Raw genomic sequence first — 24,903 nt, 5'->3', positions numbered from 1 at the left:
AGAGTTTCAAGCTAGCTACTGATCCTGTCTTTTCTGCCGAGAAACAAAATGTTTGTTTGCTTTTCATACAATGGAAGTAATTTATAAGATGTATGCATTATGAATCTGCAATGATTCTACTGTATGTGATTCTCATGCAATTAGCTGTGAATTATGTGGTCTTTTTCATAGGTTCTACTTATTAAAAAAGTTGGCTTTGTCAATGGATTTATACACCGTTTCTCAAGAAATTAGCTATAAATTTTGCAGTTGGAAGCCCTTAATCCTTATGTAAGTTTGACAACACTGTGCATATTCTTGGGGACCAGGTCCCATCATATTGTATTTACTAGGTACTTGACTTACAGGATCATGAAAAGGGGCTTTGAGACAATTCATAGCCGGCAATTAAGTAATGTACATGCAAGCAGTGGAATTCATATTGTCTATATTGTCATCTATATAGCTATGTGTATATAGACAATAAGAATTTAATAGACTGTATTCAATAGGATTCATGTATACTTTACAGCTGTATTGTCTTCTATGTACAGTTTTATTGTCTATGAAGTTGCATAACTATTTTGACACAGATGACTGAGGTACGTGTAACATATTACAAGGATATTATTCTGTGTGTTTCAGGGTGCGATTAAGCTTGATGGCAGTGCCCGTGTGTACCAGACGGACATCATGGCCAGCAATGGTTACGTCCACAGCGTTGACAAAGTCCTCATCCCTGACGCCATCAAACCCCTCTTCAACCATCGCTGTGATGTCATGTCTTATGACGTAGTGGCAGTGAGTAAGAAGATGAATTGTCGTGCATGTAACATCTACAGTAACTAACAGAATTCCGCCACCCTAAAAAGATACTTCCAAACAGATCTCCAAACCAACATGAAAAGTGTGAATTTTATGGTGGAATATACTTGCCCAGGGCATGAGAGTATTGAAAAAATATGTCATCACTGTAGCAGTATGGAAGGCATTTTCAGCACCAGGGACAGTCTGAACTGATTCTGGGATGCATTCGATGCAAGGTCCTTTGTGTACATCTTTTCCTCAGGCTTTTTTTCCCAAAATCACCTTTTATGGTAGTCTGAAGATACATTTGTAAGGTTAAGCTTATATGCTATAGGGATAATTTCTGCCTCAACCCCATTCTTCTAGGGGCTTTCATTGTTTCTGACTCAATGCTTAACATTTACTATACCGTCTATATCTGAATCAAAAGTTAGCTTCTGTAGACCATCAGAGTTTTTTTTTGTTTCCTATTGGACTTTCTAAAATGTCTTCACTTTATTTGCATTATATCAATTCATAATTCGTGGTTAAAATCCTGCTTATCTACATGTACTAACAGATCTTACTCAGTGTCACTGACGAAAGGTTGTGGATGCTACTTGAAATGTCTGACTGTTTCCAAAATCATATCCACTTACTTGAGTAACTGTTATTTGGCATAACAGTGACTAACAATACTTGCAGAAATGTCAAGCAGCCTCAACGTTTATGACAGTGATTTCTGTGTCGTCCCCACAGGGCAGCTGCAGCAGCTGTAGTCAGATTGACCTGAACGGCTGTCCGGAGGGCGCAGAACCACTGGTAAGTCCTCGCTGATCACCTCAGGTCCTTCTCTTTATGCATTAGTTAGTAGTGAAGGATTAAGGTACACTCTTTTTGCAATTGCAAACGCTGTCATACTTTGAAGATGGCAACCTGAGATTGCTATCTGGCAAAGCCTGACCAGATAGAAGTTTAGAAGAGTTGGTTTTTCTTACTACGTAAACTGTGTTGGCCATGTTTAGAAATCACAGGCCAACACATGCATACAAGTATATGTTAGCTTCCAAATCCTTTCAATCTGATACAGGTGTAAGGCCAGAAACTACACACACAACAAAGGAAAGCCAGTGCAGTGCACTAGTGTAGATATGCTTTTGACAGTGTAGATATGTATCTATAGAATTTAAAGATGTATCGTCTATGTGACTGAAGATAACAAATTGTTGTATATCACCGAGTCTTAGTTTGCCATAAACTTGATTACTCTAGTGTGCTGTGATGGCCCATTTAACTTGAGCCTGCATGAAGAAGACCTTAGGGAGCTTTTAGATGCAAAGAGCTGTACCTGAGATAGATGCAAAAGATAACCATGCAGAAAAGTCTGTCTTAGTTCTGTGAAGTATAACGTTAGTAGACATGCAAAGTGAACAAAATTTGTAAACTTTCCTGTCTTCCCATGTAGTCATCAAATGTTGACTGCTGGAAAGAAAGTTACCTTAAGTTTGACTTTGATTTCTTGAATAGTGCTGCTGCAAAAAAGTCTGATTTTGAAAAACTTGAAATATATGCTCTTTTAAAGGGTACAAAAAAAGCCAACTAAATTGTATTTGAATGCCAGAGTCTATAATATATTTTCTGTTGCAAGCATGGCAATTTTTGACGACAAATCGGTTCCTTGCATGTACTACTGAGGTAGGAATGGGTTTTAAGACTGTTACCCCCTGTTCACTGCAAGCGTTATTGTAGACAAATGGGAGACTCTTCCCCCCCCCCCCCGGCTAGTTTATGGATTCTCCATTGTGGGGGTGTATATTGCAGCGAGGCCGTTGCTACAGCCCGGGGTGACAGCTTTATTGGAAATGCTTGAGATAAGTGACTGCAATGCAACTGCTGTAAAAGGTAATATTCCCGATATGAGCTCCACTGGTGGGAAAGATGTTTCCATCCGGCTCAACCCTTATTGATATTGTTTAAATATCTTCAATGTTTTCGTTTTCTTAAAGTTTTACAGTCGTGGTATAGTCAGATCTGCATGTCTATCAAGCCAATGTACTTAAAAAGATATGGGGCATATACATAAAAGTATACTACCGGTTCATGACTGTGTTCTAATATCAATTCGTAATGTCTTGACTTCAAACGTATTTTACATTAATGCACATTCCCTTACAATCAGGAAATGAAAATACATGTTTCTGTGATGATGATGAGAATGTGAATTCTTAATAAAATCATCATCATCTTTAGTCCATTAACCAGGAATGGTATAGTGGGAGGGCACCATTCACTGAACCAGTCCTCTCCATTTTTGCCTATCATGCACCTTGGCCTGTGTTCCGGCGAAGGTTTTCTGTTTCCACATGGTGACGTTATTGGCCCATTTCTTTCTCAGCCTGCCTCTTATTCCATAAGGTAGTTATTTGATATGTCCAGAAAATAGAGCGTGTTCGCATCAGGAGACCCGTATCATGGCCATTGGGCGGAATGATCCGGGGGGCTGTCATTACCGAATATGGCGTGTGAAGGGAGACCCATGGGACGGGTTACCGTCGCACGGTTGCGTGGTTATGGCCCTACTGATGCGGTGGCTTGCCTGCCGTCAGAAGCAGCCAGAATATTGAGAGGGCCGCTTTATATCATTCCCGAACCGCTTCACAGCAGATAGTCAATAGGAGGAGAAGGTGGTGCTAAATATGACACCTTCAAAATGCCAACGAATACAGTGCAGTTTAGGGCGATAAAAGGCATCAATCAGAGATTGCAGACTTCACCCCCTTCACAAATGCTGATTTCAGAAGCACAGACAATCACATGCACATACACATAAACAGCAAAAGCAATTCCTCACTTCCTTTGGGTGAAGCAACAATGTACCTCGTCATGAATAGGTTGAACTTGTAAGAGTCATGTATGTAGTTAATCGACAAAGGAGTGATTTTAGATTAACGATATACTAAATATTGTTTCAGTCAAACCCAAAGGTTTGAATGCATTATTCTTTTTGCATGTCCATCTACTAGTACCTCTGTTTGCCCTGGTATGATATTATGACTGGAGTGGACCTTGAAGAACTGAATGTTGACATCAAATTTGTCATGGCAGTGGCTGCTTTAACCAAATCTGAAAGGTTTGAATGCATGATTATTTCTATATCAGACTGTTTGAATGTACTGGTTTGCGATGAAAGAAGCCATTACGATTTATAGGCTGTTGAAGCACCTTGAAGTCCTTATAGTCAGAAAATGGTAAGGTATCATGACTGAAGTGAAGCTTAAAGAACTGAATGTTGACATCAAATTTGTCATGGCACTGCTTTAACCAAATCTGAAAGGTATGAAGGCATTTTCTTTCTGTATCAGACTGAATGTACTGGTTTGCGATGAAAGAAGCCATTACTATTTATAGGCTGTTGAAGCACCTTGAAGTTCTAACAGTTAGAAAATGCTGACAAATGCTGAAGTGAATGGTTTTGCCTCTGGGGAAGTGGTCACACTGGTGACAATTAGCTATGGACCATAGACCATTTGTCTGGGGGGAGTCATTACTGGCCCTGGTCCCATTTGACAAACTGTATTGTTATGTAGGTCATAAAAATCTGGATGTGCAAGGGATGCACTTTTGTGAACTTGGGGCAAGCTGAATTTACATGTACATGTAATATATACCAGTGTGGCAAGGAGGGAGAGAGGTGTTTTTTTTTTTTTGCAGTGATTAGTAACCATACAGTTCCTATTGGAGAATGTTGGCCTTGTAGTATTGATGAAATCATGATTATTGTAGACCTAAGCATTTTCTCTACCGGACTGCATTAACATCATGTACGTTTGAGACCATCTTTAAGGGACATATGTATTGGAGAAACAGAAGTGAGTTAGAATGTACTAATGTTACCCTTCCTTGTGTGAAAAATAGCTGAAAATTAACATCAAGTACTGAAGTAGACTCATAAAGATACCTGGAAGAAGACTGATTCTTCAGAGTATACAAGTTTTGGGAAAAGTCAAAAAGTGCTTTAAATCTGGTCAGTTACATGTTTCATTTTTTACTTGCGAGTTGAAAACAAATGAAGATGTCAACTTTAATTTTGGAAACCGTACGACTATGGTACTGTTTGTGGAGTCTGCCCTCATTCATGGTATGTTACTCATTTGCCAACAAAGTAAAGATGATGGCAAATCAATTGGAAGGATGTAGCAAATTAGCTCCAGTGCAGAAACCATGTCAACTGTGACAGGCATGAATGAATAGAAAACAGAATGATATTGACATGTTAGATTGGTAAAATTTAAAAAGATGAGCTACGGGATGTCTAGTTCTAGTAAAGGAGTCAGTGGATGATTATGAGATCCAATCTTACCCCTTGCTATAAATTCAACATGAAATGAGTCCCCTATGACCTTTACTTATCAAAAAGGCAATCAGAGATGGCAGACTTCACCCCTTTACCTGCCTTTTTGGCCCTTACAGCCCCACAGACAAAATAACAGCTCTGAGGGGGTACAATGTATGGCAAGGCTGCATCGTGTGCATTGGGAATCACAGATACACAGAGAGGTAGACCAGACATGCAAAAAGACAAGCCAAAAATAATTCTTCACTCCCCTTGACTGAAATAAAGAAGTAAATGTGAGAACTCCACGTTCACTAAACCAGACAAGGACACTACATATCCTACTATAGATACTGTACGTGTCGATGCTTTATGTAACTTACAGTTTTCGGTTGATTCGGTTTACAAGGTGCTTGCCACACTAGATCCGAGCAAGGCCTTAGGCCCCGATGCAATGTCTCCTCTTGTTCTAAAGAAATGTGCTGACATTCTCGCACCTTCCTTGGCTCTACTGTTTAACAAATCTATTGCTTCAGGGAAATTTCCCACTGACTGGAAAGATGCCCACGTCATTCCTGTCCACAAGAAAGGTAGTAAAGGGGTAGTTTCCAACTACAGGCCTGTTTCCTTACTTTCTACTCTAAGTAAAGTCATGGAAAGGTGCGTACATGACAGTATATCAAGTAGACTACACGGCTCAATACACAATCTACAGCACGGTTTCATGAAAGGCCGTTCTACAACAACCCAGCTTTTGGAAGTTTACCATCATGTTGGCTCAGTTCTGGATAAGGGCGGCCAAGTTGACATGTTGTTTTTAGACTTTGCTAAAGCTTTCGACTCCGTTCCCCACAGTCTTCTAGTTCACAAATTACAAATGTTCGGATTTTGTGGAAATTTTCTGTCATGGATTAAGTCCTACCTGTCAAACCGCCGTCAAAGAGTGGTAGTTGAAGTAAGTAAGTCGGAATGGCGTCCCGTGACGTCAGGAGTCCCCCAGGGCTCTATCCTAGGTCCGCTGTTGTTTTTACTCTATATAAACGACCTACCTGACTCTGCCAGTAACTCTATGACAGCGCTTTTTGCGGATGACAGTAAGTGTTTCCGTGAGATCCGCAACACAAATGACTGTATGAAGTTACAAGAGGACATTTGTTCACTGCACGACTGGAGTAACACATGGAAGCTGAGTTTTAATCTATCCAAGTGTAAAGTGTTGAGATTTACTCGTTCCAAGTGTCCTATCACTTACAACTATCACATGTCAGGTTCATCTTTAAATGTATTGGACAACATGTCTGACCTCGGTGTCACAGCAAAATCGGACCTTAAGTGGGACAACCACATTGTCAGTACAGTAGCTAAAGCAAATTCATTGCTTGGCTTTCTTAAGCGTACCGTAGGCTTCAGTTCAAACTCTGACATTCGGAAAGCGTTGTACCTCTCCATTGTCAGAAGTGTACTGGAATATTGCTCACCAGTTTGGAGCCCTACGTCATGTAAGCTAACAGCCCTTCTTGAGGGTGTCCAGCGGAGGGCATCGAAATTCATTCTTGGGCCTTCCGCAGGTCACCTCGACTACAAGTCAAGACTGTCTAGCCTAGGCTTGCTACCTCTGTCTTACAGAAGGGATGTATCCGATGTCATAACATTTGTTAAGTCCCATGCAAAGGTGTTTGACTCGGATGTAGCCAGGCTAGCTAACTTTCCTACAAGAACGCCCCGTAGTCTTAGAGCATACATGTTAGTTCCACATAGAGTAAAAACTTCAACATTTGCGTCCTCATTCATACCTCGCTTTATCACAATATGGAACAGACTTGATGCTGTAACTAGAGGGCTGGGAGCAAGGGCGTCAAGCGCAAATGATGTGACTACTTTCAAGAGCAATCTCATTTCATTCATGAGAAGCAGGTTCCGCCAATCATTCAATTTAGAAGACCCCTGTTCTTGGTTACTTGCATGCAGCTGTGCAACTTGCGTTGCAAACAGGCCCCGCTAATTTGTAATACTACCTCATTATTGTATCTTGTGCAGTTTCTTTAATTTATTTCTATCTTTGTATTGTATATCTTGTTAAGTTAACTTAAGTTGAATACCATGTTGATTCATTTATATTGGTCATTTATATTGTATTATTATGTTTTGATATTGTGTACAGTTTGTATGTTTCGGCATGGCGGCCTTGAAAAGGTGACCCCTGCGGGGGTTCACCTGTTCCGCCATGCCTTCCAGTTTTGGAGAAGTGTAAATAAATAAATAAATAAATGTATACTATAGATGACATACAAATTGTAATATTCATATATCTTTTCTGTTTTTAATTAGGAGATTGTTGAGCGAGGCTGTGTGTTCTGGACGCTGATCTGGAACATCCGTTTTCCCCACACCGGCTGTTCCCGCAAGTGTAACCAGACTGTCATGGTGGGTAACATTCCTTCGGGACAACACAAACTTTACTAGCTTGTTTATTGCAATGTCAACCCATTTACCCTTACAATGCTTTCCGGAGATTTTCATTTGCAAGCATCATTAATGATGTAGTAAAAACATAATATTCAATGGAAATTGTTTATTGACTGTGATTTTAAGCTTTTTGCCCCAAGGGTTGCAGTGCTTTCTGAATTTTTATTTGAAAGCATGGTAAAACTAATGTGGTATTAAAACGTAATGACCTAATGACCTACATGTAATGCTTAGTAAAACATGATATTCAATGAAATTCTTTAATTGTGATTTTAAGCCATTTGCCCCAAGGCGTACAGTGCTTTCTGATGATTTTATTTGCAAGCATCATAAAACTAATGTGGTATTAAAACATATTATCACATGGCCAGATGGCGTCGACCAATCAGAAGCCTCCATTGCCCACAATAAGTGGTCTGTTATCACGCCATAACACACCACTTATTGACGTCATGCCATAACAAAACCGCTGCATTTTGTAGATGGGGGTATCTTTTTGATGAATCTTTTTCTTAACCTTGTTTAAAATATCTTTATTGTCTTAAAATTCCCAACAATGTCCTTAGAATACATGAAGAATTCATGAAAGAAGGAAAAAAATTCAATTCAAGTAAAATTCAAACGGAAGAACTAAAAACAATATTTTTCACACCCCCACCGTCAAAGTGGAACCGGCCCAGATCAGGCGACAGTTCGCAGAACGCGTTCGAACGTCCGCCATAAGAGTACCACAGTTTTTCGTGGAGGAACTGTCAGACGCCGACTTAGAGTCAGTTTTCGGGTCATGGGAAGTTGAGGAAGACGCCCAGGAACATGCTTCATCAGTTGTGGGGCAAGGAAGCTGATGAGAGTGACCAACAAGAAGCAGCGGGTACACCGTGAGAGTCCCCTCCCTGGCACTCATCACATTGTATTTCCCGAAGTAGCAAATCTTGGCAGACAAAGAAATCGCCCATGAAACCTCCTACGTTTCGACCCAAGAGGACCCCAGGCCGGTATGTTCACGTTTCTGCGGGGTTTTACCTGCCGAGTGGCGAAAATTAAGAATATTGCCGGCAAAGTGGTGTCGTCTTGTTCAAAACAAACGCCCCCCTCCCCATGGCCCAAGTCACGAACACGTAACTTCCCAAACCGATGTGTTGGCATCGAAAGAATTACGGTCAAAATCGCCCAAATTCTTACAGGTTTGTACCTACAATGATCTCGGCTCGATATGTGTTCGCTTCTGTGGGATTTTTTTCCGGCTTGAGCAATAATTATCCGGGGAAACTACAACTTGCGGCAAAGGGGAGGTAAACATGTACGATTCTTACCACACCTAGGCGTCTAACAACCTGTCAATTTATAACCGTGTGGGCTCGAAGACAAGTCACCGATTGTTTACATTGGATTATATGAAGATCATATGTACAATGGATTGATTTTACATGTATAGTATTAAATAAAGAATCTAAGTATAATAAAGAAATTTGTCTCTCTTATATGGGTCAGTTTGGATAGGCTATGTGATAATAACGTTAATGACCCGCCTGTTCCTCGGTGTATATGGTGTCATAACGCCTGGTCATGTGCTATAACCACCTCATAAAACCACCTCGTTCGCTTCGCTCACTCTGTGGTTTTATTCGGTGGTTATAGCACATGACCAGGCGTTATGACACCATATACACCTCGGGGCGGGTCATTAACCCTTAAGTATTCAATGACCCAATACTTAGCAAAAAACATAATATCCAAAGAATTTTTTTTATTGTGATTTTAAGCCATTTGCCCCAAGGCGTACAGTGCTTTCTGATGGTTATTATTTGCAAGCATCATAAAACTAAATGTAGTAGTAAAAACATGATATTCATTGACCCAATACTTAAAGCAATCAACACCTGATGAAAGGCCACATTTTTCTTACAGTGTGACACTTCATGGCTGCTGCCACAAGCAAAGCATGACACATTGAATTCATAAACTTGAGACTAACATATTTAATGGTCATCAATTCTGTAAATTTGTGCTTGTATCTCTTGTTCAGTAGCTTTGTATGAAAATTGGCGTTTGTAAGATGGACTGTGTGCTTCCCAGTTCCAGTAATGCTATAAAACATGCAGATCCTAACTTTACTACAAGAGATGGGGCATTAATGATTAAATCTTCCCCCATCATAACAGTTTAGTGCTCTCAGCAGGGCTGTCTCCAGAACCTGTCCCTCCGTCCCAGGACGGAAATTCGCTTGTCGAGACGGATTTCACCTCATGCGTCCAGAAAAGCTGAACCTCAAGCTCATGACGTGAAATTGATAAAAATGTATTTTCCTAAGCTTAGAATGGCAGATTCAAGAACAAAAATCAGCAACATGGGCTCCCAAATAATGAGTGGGACAGAAACAAAATTTAAAGCTGGAGACAGCCCTGGCTCTCAGTCAGCTGGTGCCTAGTAAACCTGCTATAAAACCTGTTATGTGGGCCGTAATGAAGGTGTTAAACACACAAAATAGTCTGTATTACTAATGCATAATCCGTCATCTGTTGCCACCCAGTGGTTTATACTGCGTGCATGTTTTATGTATACATTATATCTGGGTTTATGTTTTCTTTACAGCTTCCTGAATGCTGTGAAGGGTTTTATGGAGAGTCGTGTCTGCCGTGCCCCGGCGGTTACCGCACACCCTGCAATCTACATGGACAGGTAATATATATGTATGACTGATTCCGTAACGAGCCTCCGCTTTTACTCAGTTTTTATAAGGGCAGTCTGTCTGGATCATGGATTTAAATGCTGGGTCACGTTCATTTTTAATGATCATTTCTGGCGGCATTTAGGAGACAAAATAATATAAACAGTTATACGTGGGTGAAATAGCAATGACAATGATTTTGCAACCTGTTGAAATTGTAAAATTTTTTCGTACATATGTATGATACGCTGAAAGAAATTTTTAATTTTTTCTTAGTTGGGCTCCATATAACAGCTAAGTTTTATCTAATTTATTCATGTGTTATCCTTTAAATCCACGACCAAATGGAAAGAGATGAAATTTGATATTAATCTTTTTTTACTCAAGTTCAATCACATTAGCAAAATTTCTAAGATTAAACCTCCTTACTTTCATAGCAGCTTGGGACATCTTTGCTGATTTATACACAACCATACAGCATAATATGTACCATTGCATTCAGCTGTAACTACCCAACCATAATCCTAGATCCAATGTTGTAAAAACAACCTGGCCACGCAGCAACATAAACAGCGATGTTTGACGCCACGCTTTGATAGGAAATCACTAAGGGTGGGCCCACCTCTGAGATATTGATGGAAAAGAACCATTTAGTGCTGCTGCCTTCACAAATCTTCCAACCCAAGTACCGGGATGTTGGCACTAAAGTTTGTCGTCAAGGTTTACGGGCCGGTCAAATGATCGATAAATACTTACGTGTCTCCTTATAGTAATGAAACTTAATGAATTTGTCATTAAGGTGAACACAGTTGGATACCAGTGGCCACCTGTTCGTGTTGGCTGTAATTTTTACAGTGCTTAAGATGGTAATCGTGAAATATATTTTTCCCCTAACACCAGACATTGTGGTTCCCCTTGATTACTAGGTTTCTGCAAATTGGATTCAAGACCATCCTTAAGCAAAGTTTTAGTGGGTGTAAGCAGTGTCCACTCAGTTCTTATGAATGTAGATATGCCTAGTACGTATTGCTCCTTGCATATTGCACCTAATTTTTTTGCTTAAAGGAGAAGAAAATTTGAATCAATAGGCATGTATAGTGAATGAACTTGAATTGCATTGTACCTCAACTTGAAGTTGATTTGTATACCGAATTTGTACCATACACAGTTAACGGGTCCTAGTCTTTTCAGACAGACTGAGATATAGGGATAGTGAATGAATAAGCAAGAATTATACCCTGTATCTGTACTGTTGACTTTTGTTTTGGTTTGGCCAATGTTTGATCTTCTTTGTGTTCTCATATGGTACATATGTCAAACCTTGAAATGAGGCCCAAATTACATGCAAGAATTAAGTCTTGTGTATTAATACAGTGAAATGCAAGACGTCATGTTAAAGAACACAGCAATATGATGCAAGATGATTGCATTAACTTCACGCTTGCTAAGTATTCCCATTAGCCAGCCTACTTAGTGTGCCTCCAATCTGGAATTCTTTGCTTCAGACGGACATTTTCAGCCATCATTTATCATGATGATCAGTGAGCTCATACAACAGCCCTAAATCATATAACTACCATGCAGTACAATCAGGATTGTGGTTTATATGATGATGGTGTCTTAACTCACACAAGCGAGGCAAAGGCAACTGATAATGGGATTTTTCATTAGTATAAAAGCTTCCGTAGACCAGCTGCGGCCCAGAGATACAAGCTAAACGAGTCTTTTGAAAGTAACGAAATGGAACCACATTAAAGAAAACCTAGGCCAGCATCTTTAGGCATACCTTTATAGATCTCTCCTCTTGTGTTCATAGTAATTACCTGGTGGTGTGTTTTATAATAAGTGTAACGGCGGCATCAATGGAAATGGCACCTGTGTGTGTGACCCAGGTTTCATGGGCGCGACTTGTGAAATCTGCGAGAATAAACTTCTGTATAGATACAAGCTAAACGAGTCTGTCGTAAGTAACGAAATGGAACTACATTAAAGCACAGCAGGGCCAACATCTTTAGGCATACCTTTATAGATATCTCCTCTTGTGTTCATAGTAATTACCTGGTGGTGTGTTTTATGATACAGTGTAACGGCGGCATCAATGGAAACAGCACCTGTGTGTGTGACCCAGGTTTCATGGGCGGGACTTGTGAAATCTGCAAGGATAAACTCCTGTATAGATACAAGCTAAACGAGTCTTTCCTAAGTAACGAAATGGAAACACATTAAAGAAAACCTAGGCCAACATCTTTAGGCATACCTTTATAGATCTCTCCTCTTGTGTTCATAGTAATTACCTGGTGGTGTGTTTTATGATACAGTGTAATGGCGGCATCAATGGAAACGGCACCTGTGTGTGTGACCCAGGTTTCACGGGCACAACTTGTGAAATCTGCGAGGATAAACTCCTGTATGGCGTCAACTGTGATAAAGGTACGTTCTCTTTCATCCTGGTCTTATCGATGTATTAAGACAAGAATACGACTGCTTTAGACAGTTTGCTGAATAAGTAAGTTTCAGATTCATTCACTTTGCACTACATGTGTTAAGTACAGTAAAAAATCTCAGTTCTGGCCTTTGTATTCTATTCGGTAAATTGTAATTAATGACCAGTACTGTCGTGTATTTATATTGTGATAGATTGGCATCTTAGAAGTCCATATGGGCTTGACATCTAGAAATGAGCTTCTGCAATCTAGAAATGAGCTTAAGTTTTGAATGATAGATTGTATGAATCTGTCATTTGATTTTGACTACTTGTTTGTTGCTCATCTCCTGGTAATCACTAGGGTATGGTCAATTTACAGCTTCAGTGTAGCAGTGTCATGAATGTCTGTACATGCACATGAAGTGTTGAATGTGTTTTTCCCCCATGTGATCAGAATGCGACTGTCTACACGGTGAGTGTAATGGTGGACCAGACGGAGACGGCACCTGTAAACCCAACACGTGCGAGCAGGGCTGGACAGGAGAGAACTGTGACCAGCCCATCAACCCGTGTGGACCCAACCTGGACGTCTGTCACGACAACGCCCAGTGTGATAACCAGTTTGGCAACATCAGGTGAGAAAAATAGGGCAAGAAGTATTGCTTTAAAAAGAACTAGACTGTTACCTGGATATTGATTGTAACAGTACTTTCATCACCAAGGACAATGACCAGTGTGATAACCAGGCAAGATAAGGGGAGAAACACTTGAAACTTCATATGTGTTGGTAGAAGTCACTCTGAATCAAAGTTGAACTGCAATTGCCAATACAAAAATTTGGGTAAGTCCAATTTTTTGTGTTGGCATTTGCATTTCAACTTTGATTTAGGATCAGATGAGAAGATCAGGGTATGTAATAAAGTCAGCATACTTAAAAAAGAACTAGTTTTACCTGCATAGTGATTATAACAGCATTTTTCAAGGACATTGCCCAGTGGGATAACCAGTTTTGTATCATAAGGTAAAAAGATTAGGGCATGGAGTAATGCCAGCATACTTTAAGAGTAAGTGTTACCTGGATATTGATTGTAGTGGTACTTTCAGAACCAAGGACAATGCCCAGTGTGATAACCAGTTTGGTATCATAGGGTGAGATGGGTTGAGACAAAAAAATGCATTTCTTGATCTCAAAGTTTCTTCAAAATACCTTATTTTTTGTACTCCTTTATCCCCTAGTTGACTGATGATTATTGCACTCTAAACATATTTTTATCTTGACAGCTTTCTTAGCAACAGATTCCAATGGCCACAATCTTGAAAGAAAGCAGAAGCAAGTGTTCTAGATGAAAGTCCCTACAACTTACCCAAGATGTGTTTTGTTGTTCACAGATGTGTGTGCAAGCCGGGGTACACAGGGTCTGGACTAGAGTGTATCGAGATGAACCCGTGTCGCTTGCCTGACAGAGGAGGATGTCATCCTGACGTTAGTTCATTTTGCTTGTGATTTCACATCTTTGACTTGGCATATTATCTATGTTACCAGTGGCCTGAGCATAATGATGTCTCTAGCCCAAATTGTGTTACGCTTCTTTCTCAGTCATACATATTGGTGAAGCAAGTGGTTCTGAGAATAAGAAATTAGATTGATGTTGCCTTACAAGAAAAGAGACAAAACGCAAATTGAAAGTAAGAAGTCAAATGGAGTCTTGAAAGTTTGCAATGATACCAATTTCTTTAAGTCTTGTTATCAGGAATTTTAAGCGTAAGTGTAGTACAACAGGGAGTCCTTGAGTCGTGTGTAAACTGTCTTGTATCTATTGTTCACAGGCCACCTGCATCAAGGTGGGACCGGGTACCAACGTGTGCCAGTGTGATGAGGGCTGGGAGGGGGACGGCATCTCGTGTATCCCCGTGGACAACTGTCGCTCCCTGAACAGAGGAGGATGTGATCCACACGCAGACTGCATCTTTACTGCACCAGGACAGGTTAGCAAAACACTCCCTGGTATTAGCAACAGGATTTGCTTAAAACCACTTTGTCTGTTCTTCGAGTATGTCAGGTTTTCAAGTACAACATGTAGTTTTTCAATAGTACATGATTGTACAAATGTACATTTATGTGCCTGCAAAGCTGATGTGTTACACCAGAGGGCATTGAAACTGGCAATACAATACAGGCCTCTATTTATAGACAGAATGATATAGATTTTCTGTATGTATGTAACTTTTGAATCTCCATAGATCAAACAGGTTTAACATTCGAATAGCAGTAAAATTGTTTTGTATTGAATTGCTCTGTCCCACATGTTAAGGGTAATGTGTTGATAAGTATGTTTGCAATTTTCTTTGTCTCTGTCCCCCACCAGAATGACTGTAGGTGTATGAAAGGTTTCCGTGGCGATGGGAAAACATGCACGCCCATCAACCCCTGTCTGGAGAGCTTTGGTGGATGTCACAGTCAGGTAAGGCTCCAAAATGTTTTAATTGAGCCTATACCATTATTAGAAAGTAAGTGAAATGCATGTACATGTACATGTAGGGGACTGGCATCAAATCAGAAGAAGTTGTATTTTAAACTGCATGTCAGAAGGTGTTATTGACATACATGTGCCTGGAGAGAGTATAGGATCATTCTTAAGAAAGTGTGGTGTTTGGCTTTGATTGAGGAGTATTCTTGTTTGTAGGAAGCTGCTATATCAGGAAGGTCAGCAATTTTCATTCTAAATGTATGAAGACAGATTTTTTCTTCTTCTCAAAACCTTGCTACCTCGTCCTGAAACTTTTCGTACCAAAAGGGTACTTCAGCTGGGAGATTAACAACATGGATGGACTAGACAAGACAAGACTGTAATGAGTGATCCAAAGGCAGGAAAACATTGACTATAGGTTGATAACATACATTGAGTTTTTGCATTGCTGTTTGCAGGCCGTGTGTACGCAGACAGGCCCGGGGACAAACAACTGCACCTGTGTGGACGGATACATCGGGGACGGGCGCAGATGTTACGGCACCCTGCTGGTGGAGCTGACAGGTCGACCGGAACTGTCCACCTTCAGTAATCTCATTGCTGTAAGGCCATGGGCTCATTTCTGCCCTTTACTTTCCTGTTACTTCTTTACTAAATGTTATAATGTTGCTTGAATGCAAAAGGTAGCAAGTCCCTACTCACTGTTAGCCTTTGTGCCATCCTAGTGTATACATGAATTGTAGTTTAACAGGGCTATATAGGATGGCTCCCTCACAAGTACATGTATGGGATAGCCTGAGTGTCATCCTTGTTAGTTTCAGGCTCTACCTTTACCTACTGTTTGGTGGAGGTAGAGCCTGGAACGAAACAGAATGACACTCAGGCTAAGTATGGGAGTGCTGATAGACTAGATATAAAATGGTCTTAGAAATACTGATAACCTACAGACTAGCCTTTATTTGTGTTGAAATGAGTTGTCTTCAACAGCCTAATTTATGGACCGAAGCAGAGTTTTGGCAGCAGGGAAAAGATTAAACAACTAATTAAAAGTGGCCCATAGCATGCAAAAAGTTCCCTTCAGACTGTTGACAACATGCCTAACAACCCTGTGCTGTTCCTGTTGTAGACAGCATGCCTAACAACCCTGTGCTGTTCCTGTTGTAGACAGCTGGCCTGCAGAACCTATTTTCTGGCCCTGTGATGAGAACAGTGTTTGCTCCAACCGACGACGCCTTCCTCAAGCTGTCGGAAGAAGTCAAGTCCAGGTGGTGGGAGATCGACAACATCCCGTTCCTCATCAAGTAGGGAAACAGATTAGTTTCATTTTCTCCCAATTTTGACAATCTTTTTTTCAAACCAATTCATTATATGCATGCACTGGTCCTTGCACATTTGAGTTTCAGTAGCTTTGAAAAGGAGTTTCAGTCAGAACTTGTTTCATCTGTTGATTTCAGCTTGGAAACGTTTCTCCTGTGATTCTAGGTCACAGCTTTTGAGCTTATCTCTCAGATGAACATGTACAGCAGCTACGATATTTTCCATTGTATAGCCTTACCTCACAGTATAATGAGTATATGAAAGTGATTATTGCAGCTTATAGACAGTCTGGGATTCTATGTGTTCATGTAGTTATGGGGAATTGACACCCCTCAAACTCCTGGAAAGGTCACAGTGGGGAGCACTTCCTTATTACTGTACCCAGGGTATGCCCGGCTCCAGTTTAAAACTTATTTTGTACTTGTCCACATACATGTAGTTCACTCCTCTTTGTCTTGCAAACAACTACTGTATCACCCCTCAAAAAGAGGCTGTTCAGTAGGCTATATATAGAAACATGACTTATTTTCACACTGCATTATTGTTTGATGACAATACAGGTACCACACAGCCAACAGCAGCCTGACGTTCGATAACCTGACTCTGTACTTCCTGGATCAGTCCCAGCCGCTGCCAACCCTCCTCCTGGGCACCATGCTGTCACTCACACAAGATGATGGGGTAAGTAATCTATTCAAGGGTATATGTGCCTGTATACTGCAAGGATACATTTAGGGTGTTCACAGTGCAAGACAGACCATATGTTCATGGTGTGATGAGTTAGCGGGGATAGCTAGGTATGAAAACTGTTAACATAGTAATTTTTGCCTGTTGTTAATTGTCTATTAAAGACTCTTACTCTTTGAGATATTTCTTTAATTGTCAGAATCAGCTTTGTGCAAGACTTAAGATCACATTTAACAATTCTGTTGGATCCTTTCAGTTCAAGCTCTTACCAGATGTACAAAAAACATTCATAAGTCTTGATGATTTTCTTGCAGTATTTACTTGTGGGAGGCTCAAAAATCATCGGAAACGAAAGTTTGGCCTCCAACGGAATCATTCATGTCATAGAACAGGTAGGAACTCCAGTGTTTATTATGGTATGTTGCAATGTCTGGATTCTTGAAAGTAATTGGCTAGAAATCACCCTCTAAGACAGCTATGGTTTCTGTAGGGATTGTATGTTTAATCCCTACAGCTGCTTCTTTCCTGCAATGCAGTCTATATTGTACAGGACTGGTTTGCTAGTTTAATTGAGATATGCTACCACCATTCTCCATTGACATACATGTACGGCACTGCCGCAGTATCAATATTATAAGTTCTGGCGAATTTAGGAAATACAAATGTGCATAACAAGATGGTCAACTATTTTAGTCTACAACAATTACCTCAAATCACATAGAATTTAACTTATTGCAAAGCATTTGTATGTCGAGAGGTATAAGGTTTGCGGTAAAATGTTACAAACGTTATCAAATGTCTGTTGTTCCCAAGAGGTTGTGAGTTTATATGAATGTTTTCTGTTCACAGGTGTTGCTTCCACCAGAGTCAGTACTGCCCACTCTGGCACCACCGAGGCCTCCACTGAGTGAGCTTATGGAGGGGCTGACGGACTACTCTTTATTTTCCCATTATCTATCTGTAAGTGTGGAGACCTTATACTCTACTCTTCATCTCTCCAGGTTATACAGTCAAACCTGTACAAGTGACTGCCTATACATAAGAATCACCTGGCCAATGTGACTACCTTTTTTTGGTCCGTGAGATACATGTACATGTAATTTTTCCCATAGGCTCAAGCATTAAGAGCCCAGTCTATAATGACCACCTGTTCACATAGACCAGATTTTATCGGTCCCTGGGTGGTCTTCTTGGGCAGCTTTGACTGTGTAATGCCATGGTTTGTAATTTCATAGGAGTCTCTACATATGTTTGTTTGCAAGCCTTATTTGTTTTCTTGTGCAACATAACTAGACGAACATGTAGGGAAATTCCTTGTGCCTTTACTAATCATTTATATTGCATCCAGCTTTTTTATCCTTGAAGTATTTGTTCCAAGGGATAGTCTTAAGAAAATAATTACATGTATGTATGTCAACCTGATTCTCTACTTTTACAGGAAGATGGTTTACTAGAACAGTTGGAGACTGTGGGACCGTACACTCTGTTTGCACCTAACAATGCTGCAGTCCTCGCTTTCACTCGCAATGGAACAGATCCAAGGGTACGTAAGAAATATTGCCAGCACTGAATGGTAGGATAGGAAGACAAATAACTCCACCTTTGATTAATAAAAACATATTTGGATAAGATATTAGACAACTGTTCCATTTGACATCTGATCTTGGGATATCTATACATCTTGTTTATGAAAGTTATAACTACATGTAGATAGCGTAATATAGAAAGAATCTCTTAGTTTCATGTTCAATAAACTGTACTGTGTAAAACTTCATGTAGCTTTACCAGAATTTATGTTGTATGTGTGATGGAATACTGTTGCTGTTGCCTCTACATTGATTTTTGTATCATGAAGAAATAACATCATAAGATTCCAGCAATTCTACATCAGGGGGAGGTGAAGTTTATCTTATGTGTGCTATGTTTCTTCCTTCTTTCCTCCCAGGCTTAAAATCAATCAAATTTCCTGGTGTCTAAACTGGCCTGTGTTATCAGTTTATAATTTACATCTTAATGTATGGTGCCATTTAGTTCAGGTGAAACTGTAGTAACTGTTACATTACATGATATGATAACTTTATTGCACAACAATTGTACAAGGTACAAAGTATGGCTGGTACATAACTACAGTTCTATATATCTAAGGGCTAATCTACCTAATACAAGAGTGTATAGTATGGGTTTAGAATACATCAATATGTTACATCTTCAGCTCTTCTACATCTGCTGCATCTAACAACAAGACCTACCCACATACCAAATATCACAATCCAACCATGTATACCTTCTTAAGTTACGCTGACCACAGATTTTCGGAGACACAAATTGTAAACACAAAAGACACCCAAACAAACGCCTCCATTTTCATTTACATGTAACAAGCCTCCAGCTATTCTACATCAGGAGTAGATTTGTCTCGTAAATGTACCATGATTCTTCCTTCGTCTTATGTTGTATTTGTGATGGAATGTTGTACATCTGTGGCTGTGCAACTTTTGCCTCAACATTGATTTTTGTATCAACGAAGAAATGACATCATGAGCTTCCAGCAATTCTACAACAGGGGAGTAGATTTGTATCCTTAATGTGCCATGATTCTTCCTCCTCCTCCTCCCAGGCCATCTCCCACAGCATCCTGAGGTACCATATCGTGACCGGCCTGGTCCTGACCTCTGACAGAATCATCGACGGACAGCACTTTGCCACGTCCCTGGGCCATAACTACCAGATAGGATTCGCCCACAGTGGTAATAAGGTGCATTGACTAGGTGACGGGTGGACATAAGTATTTATTCCGGATGTGTTCATGGTGGATTTTAAGCAGAATGTGTTTGTATGTTGTCGTAAGATTGCGTATTACAGTATACATTACGGCTTGAATGGTGAAGGGAATGGGTTGAACAGAATGGTAATTTGGGTATTGTATTTTCCTTTTGAATGAATTTAGTTTCATGGTTTAAGTTGATAAAACCTTGCCCATAGATCTTTCTTATTGAAAGCAAGACAAAAAACTGAATTTCTCTTTTGTCATAAAGTTTGAAGATCTTATCATATTGTGGCCAAAATTGGTAAACAATCTCGTTACAAATTGTTTTTTTAAATGACAGAAAAAGTTAGGCATTTAGCAATCTTGACCTTGTGGAAGATGGCACTTGGAATCTGAAAAAACTTCTGCCATGACTTTATTACTTTCAAACAACCGTCTTGGTGAAATTTGTACGATCTTGTCAGGTTATAAGGTATAGTTATTACCTTTATCAGTCAACACTTCCTGCATTTATTTATTGGTTTGGCTGTTCAGGACACACAGCCAGGACTGCCCAATTAGCCTGTGGCTATTACAAAGGGCTTGCCATAAAAGTAGGCCTCACACATTCCTGTACAAACAAAAACAGACAAAGTTTCACTGTTAACAACCATGACCCAGTGAAGGCAAATGTATGTTGGAATGTTTTCCGGTGATCAGTCATACCTGAATCTGATGAAACCTCTGCAGACAAGTCATGACTTTATTACTTTCAAACAGCGGTCTTGGTTAAATTTTTACGATCTTGTCCGGTCGTGAAGTACGGTTATTGCCTTTATCAGTCAACACATGTCCTGGCACAAGATCACCCCCGTCGTAAAAACTTCCTGTAATTACATTTCTTCACGTGCTGCAGCGGAAGGGTCTGTACTGGTGGTTAAATGGGCAATTTCCTGCCAATGGCACTGACATGATGTAGGGCTGTATGATTTGGCAGTTAGACAGGAACCGCATTGCAGCAAAAAATAAGCTGAATAGGGGAAAGTCTCCCTAGTGTAAGGCTTGCAAACTTACAATGACATCTGTAAGATAGTTTCTTCTTGTGAGATTGTCTCTGGTGATCTTAAAGTTACTCTCCAAGCAGAGGAGGGGTTCCGGCAGGTTTTTGATGTGTTTTTAGGCGTTTCTGTCGGCTTTCTACTTTGTAATATTTTTTTTGTTTCGCCAACCCAACCTCTGAAACAAAAAAAAGGTGACAAAGTAGAAAGCCCGACAAAAACGCCTAAAAGCATGTCAAAAACCTCCCGGAACCCATCCTCTGCTTGGAGAGTAACTTAACTTAAAGTAAGGTGTTTCATGTAATTTTTGATCTATGATAAAATGTAGTATATTGGGCAGTCAAGTGAACATAAGTCAAAAGTATTGTTATAAGCTATTGTATTTTCCATTTAAGTCAGTGCAGTTGTATGTCTTGATGTCTTGTATACATGTACATGTAAGTAGGCCAAATGGTGTTGAATTCTTAAAGCAGGAAAATTTGTGATTTTGTTTCAGATACATGTATTTCTAAAATAGAATCTACTGAAAATTTCTGTTATAATTGTGTGTCAGGTATTCCTCCAATTTCTTGATATTTAAAGATGGTCAAAATTGACTTGCTACATACAAAACTGTAGTTGACTCTTGCAAGTTGGTTGTTTGATTTGTCCATAATGTGGGCTTGTTTGTTTCAGCTGCTGGTGAACAGGGAGCCAGTGGCCAGTCCCGACATGCTGACTCACGGGGGCGTGGTCCACGGGATGGGCACGGTGCTCAGGGTGCGCAGGAACCGGTGTGACTCCAACATCACCACTACCATACAGGTGCGTACAGGTGTTCACTGTAGCTTTTAATCCAGATATTCTTTATGTGTATCAACATATTTGTCCAAGGATTTATGTGTTCAAAAATTAGTATTTACCGAGAACCATAGTAGACTGGAACTTGTTGTCATCATATTCTTTATAGATAGCTCCTAGATTCTATATACATATCCTCACTAGAAAGCTTTAATGAACGGTTGCAGTCAGATGTGCAAAAGTTAGGTGTAACAGGCATGTGCAAAAGTTAGATGTAACAGGCCATACAGGTGTTCACTGTAGCTTTTTGTATACTAGATATTCTTTATTTCTTGATTGTACATCTATGTGTAGAGAAGTTTTAACTTAAGACTATAAGACTACACATCCAGGTAGAGTACTGTTGGAAATGGAATCAATTGAATTATAGATAATGATGTTTTTTATTCAGTACTTATATCTGAACTTTCAAGCTAAGTACTTATATCTGTACAGACTAGCAGGGTTCCCTTCATTAGACCCTGAATTGCTCTGACATTTACATTGATTATTGAACTGATTGAAACATTTTTAAAACTAATTAATTGAGACATTTTAAAATCTTCACTATGCAATCATTACTCAAAATATATTGATCTCTATTCAACTTAAATAAAATGTTGTTCAGAACTACAGAAAAGAATTCCAGAGTTAATATGCTAATATGTATTAAGGATAAAATAGAACTGAACTGTAGATTGACACAGAACTTCTCTGTATTTCCAGGGTAACTGCTACAGCTGCCAGTATCCACCCGTGTGTCCACCAGGAACTAAGCCACTGGTACGTCTTGATGCAAATTTGGAAATTTCACTTTTAGTTTTAGGCAACACCTCGGGCAGAGGCTGGAGGTGTACTATTGTTTGCTCTGTATTTTGATTTCCGCTCAAGATTCGTCTCTGTTTCTCCTCAGAAAAGGCCACGGGTGTCCAACTGCATCTACGTACACATCGTGTTCGGGGTAGCCAGGAGGTCTCTCGGCTGCTCTGCCACTTGTGTCAGGACAACATTTGTAAGTCTGGAATTTTTGTTTCTCATTTTTTTACTAACTGTTAAAGATGTTTATTGAACAAGACATGTACATGTTGCTCCCCAAAGTTGCATATTTATCCATGTTTAGATATTTGGAAGGAGACATACAGTAGAATATCTACGTGTATTGACAATTTTTGTGTGTTTTTTTCTGCCATTACAGAGTAGGCAGTGCTGCAGTGGCTACTATGGCATGCAGTGTGCAGGTAAGTTGCACACTCAGCAGCTCACAACAAAACATTGTTTTGTGTAATAAATGTTCTTACTGAAATCACAGTGGTATTTAAAAAGAAAGTTTGGGGTCAAGTCTTTTTGAATCAAAATGCTTCCCGAAATGGTGTGGATTGTCGGAGGTAAAGACGTAATTGCAGCACCATGTCAAAACCATCTTAGAAGTATATGTACATGTTCTTCAATATCATTGACTCACGCTTGAAAACAAAGAACACAATGTACTGTGAAAGGGTTTGCAGCATAAGCAAAAATAACAAGTTCCAGAAATGTAACACAAAACATGTACTAATGTGTATATAGAGACATTGATATCAAACAGTATTAAGCTGGAACCTGTTGATGATAATGATGATGATGACATCAGAGATGACAGATGGATTCTATCTTGATTTCCTTCAGCATGCCCAGGGCCAGTAGATGACCCCTGCTATGGCAATGGTGAATGTGTGGATGGGCTGGAGGGGACGGGAGAGTGCAAGTGTCAGCCCAACTTTGGTGGCACGGCCTGTGAGGACTGCATACCAGGCAGATATGGGGAGGACTGTGGACAGGGTAGGTCATGTCTCTATAGAGATGTTCTTATCATCAACAGAGCTTTATCAAAGTGACTGTGTCACAAAACACCAGGTTTTTCGCTTTGTGATAAGCTTATCTTTAAGACTTCTACAGAATCTCAAAATATCAAAACCAAGAACAAAGAAGGATACATGTAGTAGTTCTTTCAAGTCATAGAAATGTGTGTACGAAATGTATGATTTTTGATCTAGAGATTTTCCTGGTCAATTTTTAAAAATATATCTATCTACATTCTCAAGAGAAGTACAGACATGTCTCTTTTATATATATGACACATTATGATGTTCACCATATGTGGCTTCTTTCCTGTAGTGTGCACCTGTATGAACGGCACCTGTAATGAAGGTGTGAAGGGAGACGGAAGCTGCACCTGTAATGTTGGGTGGAGAGGACCTCACTGTGACGAAGGTAGGTCTACACCCAACTTCCGGCTGTGAATCATACAGCCAACTACCTACAACCTGTAAATTGTGATATCTAAAAACATTGTGCATTTTTATTCATAGATACTTTTATAACCTATTTGTGAGTTGTCTTGTTGAGAAAAAGAAGTCAATTTAAGAGGCCAAATGTTAACAATTTCAAACTTTTAACCTATTGTCCTTTATGATAACAGCTATCACCGACGACCAGTGTGCTGGGACCTGCCACTCAAGTGCAAAGTAAGTAAAGCAGTCGACTATCGTTTGTACTTCTTGCTTCCGATGCTTTGCAATGTTTCTGATGTACATGTATTTTAAGGTATGAAACATACTCAAGACTTCTATAATGAAGATTCTCATCCCTTTTTCGTTCCAGCTGTGTTGGATCTGGAGATTATGCTCGCTGTATCTGTGCTGCAGGGTTCACAGGGACTGGACAACAGTGTTCAGGTCAGGAAAAATTCAAGATGTCGTTTGGAAGCTATGTGTTATTCAAGCTTGCTTCCCTGATATCTATTGATGTCATTATTTTGGAACCAAGTGTTTTGCTCTCTCATTCACTATCTGGTTTATCATCTGTTGTTACCCATCTTGCCAGGGTTAGATATACATGTACATCTGTCTAGGTTTCCTTGCAATTACCTACATGTACCTGCTCATGTGCTCAAGCCAGGTACTGGCCCCTTACCTATTTGCTGAGTATTGAAAATGAATTGACCTTCTTTGCTCCATAGTGATCAACCCTTGTGAGGTGAGCAATGGTGGCTGTTCTGAGCATGCCCAGTGCATGAGGACTACGCCCGGCAACAGGAAGTGTTCCTGCCTGGATGGATACACAGGGGACGGTGTCATCTGTCTGGGTGAGTCAAGTCAAGTCAAAGCCTTTA

At 40.0% G+C, this 24,903-nt stretch overlaps 1 protein-coding gene across 1 annotated transcript in view; it reads left to right on the top strand.

The window, feature by feature from the left end:
• LOC136435121 (stabilin-2-like) overlaps nt 1-24,903 on the top strand; it is a 138,308-nt gene that overhangs the window by 93,015 nt on the left and 20,390 nt on the right. The window contains exons 16-40 of the mRNA XM_066428352.1: nt 625-780; nt 1,525-1,587; nt 7,427-7,522; nt 10,157-10,243; nt 12,551-12,662; nt 13,112-13,292; nt 14,047-14,140; nt 14,485-14,643; nt 15,024-15,119; nt 15,584-15,727; nt 16,290-16,426; nt 17,003-17,123; nt 17,444-17,521; nt 17,979-18,089; nt 18,568-18,672; nt 19,747-19,884; nt 21,609-21,737; nt 22,479-22,535; nt 22,666-22,764; nt 22,948-22,990; nt 23,418-23,570; nt 23,907-24,002; nt 24,211-24,256; nt 24,393-24,466; nt 24,751-24,876. Of these exons, the coding sequence (XP_066284449.1) occupies nt 625-780; nt 1,525-1,587; nt 7,427-7,522; nt 10,157-10,243; nt 12,551-12,662; nt 13,112-13,292; nt 14,047-14,140; nt 14,485-14,643; nt 15,024-15,119; nt 15,584-15,727; nt 16,290-16,426; nt 17,003-17,123; nt 17,444-17,521; nt 17,979-18,089; nt 18,568-18,672; nt 19,747-19,884; nt 21,609-21,737; nt 22,479-22,535; nt 22,666-22,764; nt 22,948-22,990; nt 23,418-23,570; nt 23,907-24,002; nt 24,211-24,256; nt 24,393-24,466; nt 24,751-24,876 (2,701 nt within the window). The remainder of the gene's footprint in view (nt 1-624; nt 781-1,524; nt 1,588-7,426; nt 7,523-10,156; nt 10,244-12,550; nt 12,663-13,111; nt 13,293-14,046; nt 14,141-14,484; nt 14,644-15,023; nt 15,120-15,583; nt 15,728-16,289; nt 16,427-17,002; nt 17,124-17,443; nt 17,522-17,978; nt 18,090-18,567; nt 18,673-19,746; nt 19,885-21,608; nt 21,738-22,478; nt 22,536-22,665; nt 22,765-22,947; nt 22,991-23,417; nt 23,571-23,906; nt 24,003-24,210; nt 24,257-24,392; nt 24,467-24,750; nt 24,877-24,903) is intronic.

This window comes from Branchiostoma lanceolatum, chromosome 5 (assembly GCF_035083965.1).
Source record: "Branchiostoma lanceolatum isolate klBraLanc5 chromosome 5, klBraLanc5.hap2, whole genome shotgun sequence".
NCBI lineage: Eukaryota > Metazoa > Chordata > Leptocardii > Amphioxiformes > Branchiostomatidae > Branchiostoma > Branchiostoma lanceolatum.
Note: the sequence above shows the minus strand (reverse complement) of the source record. Positions and strands in the feature narration are given on the sequence as shown.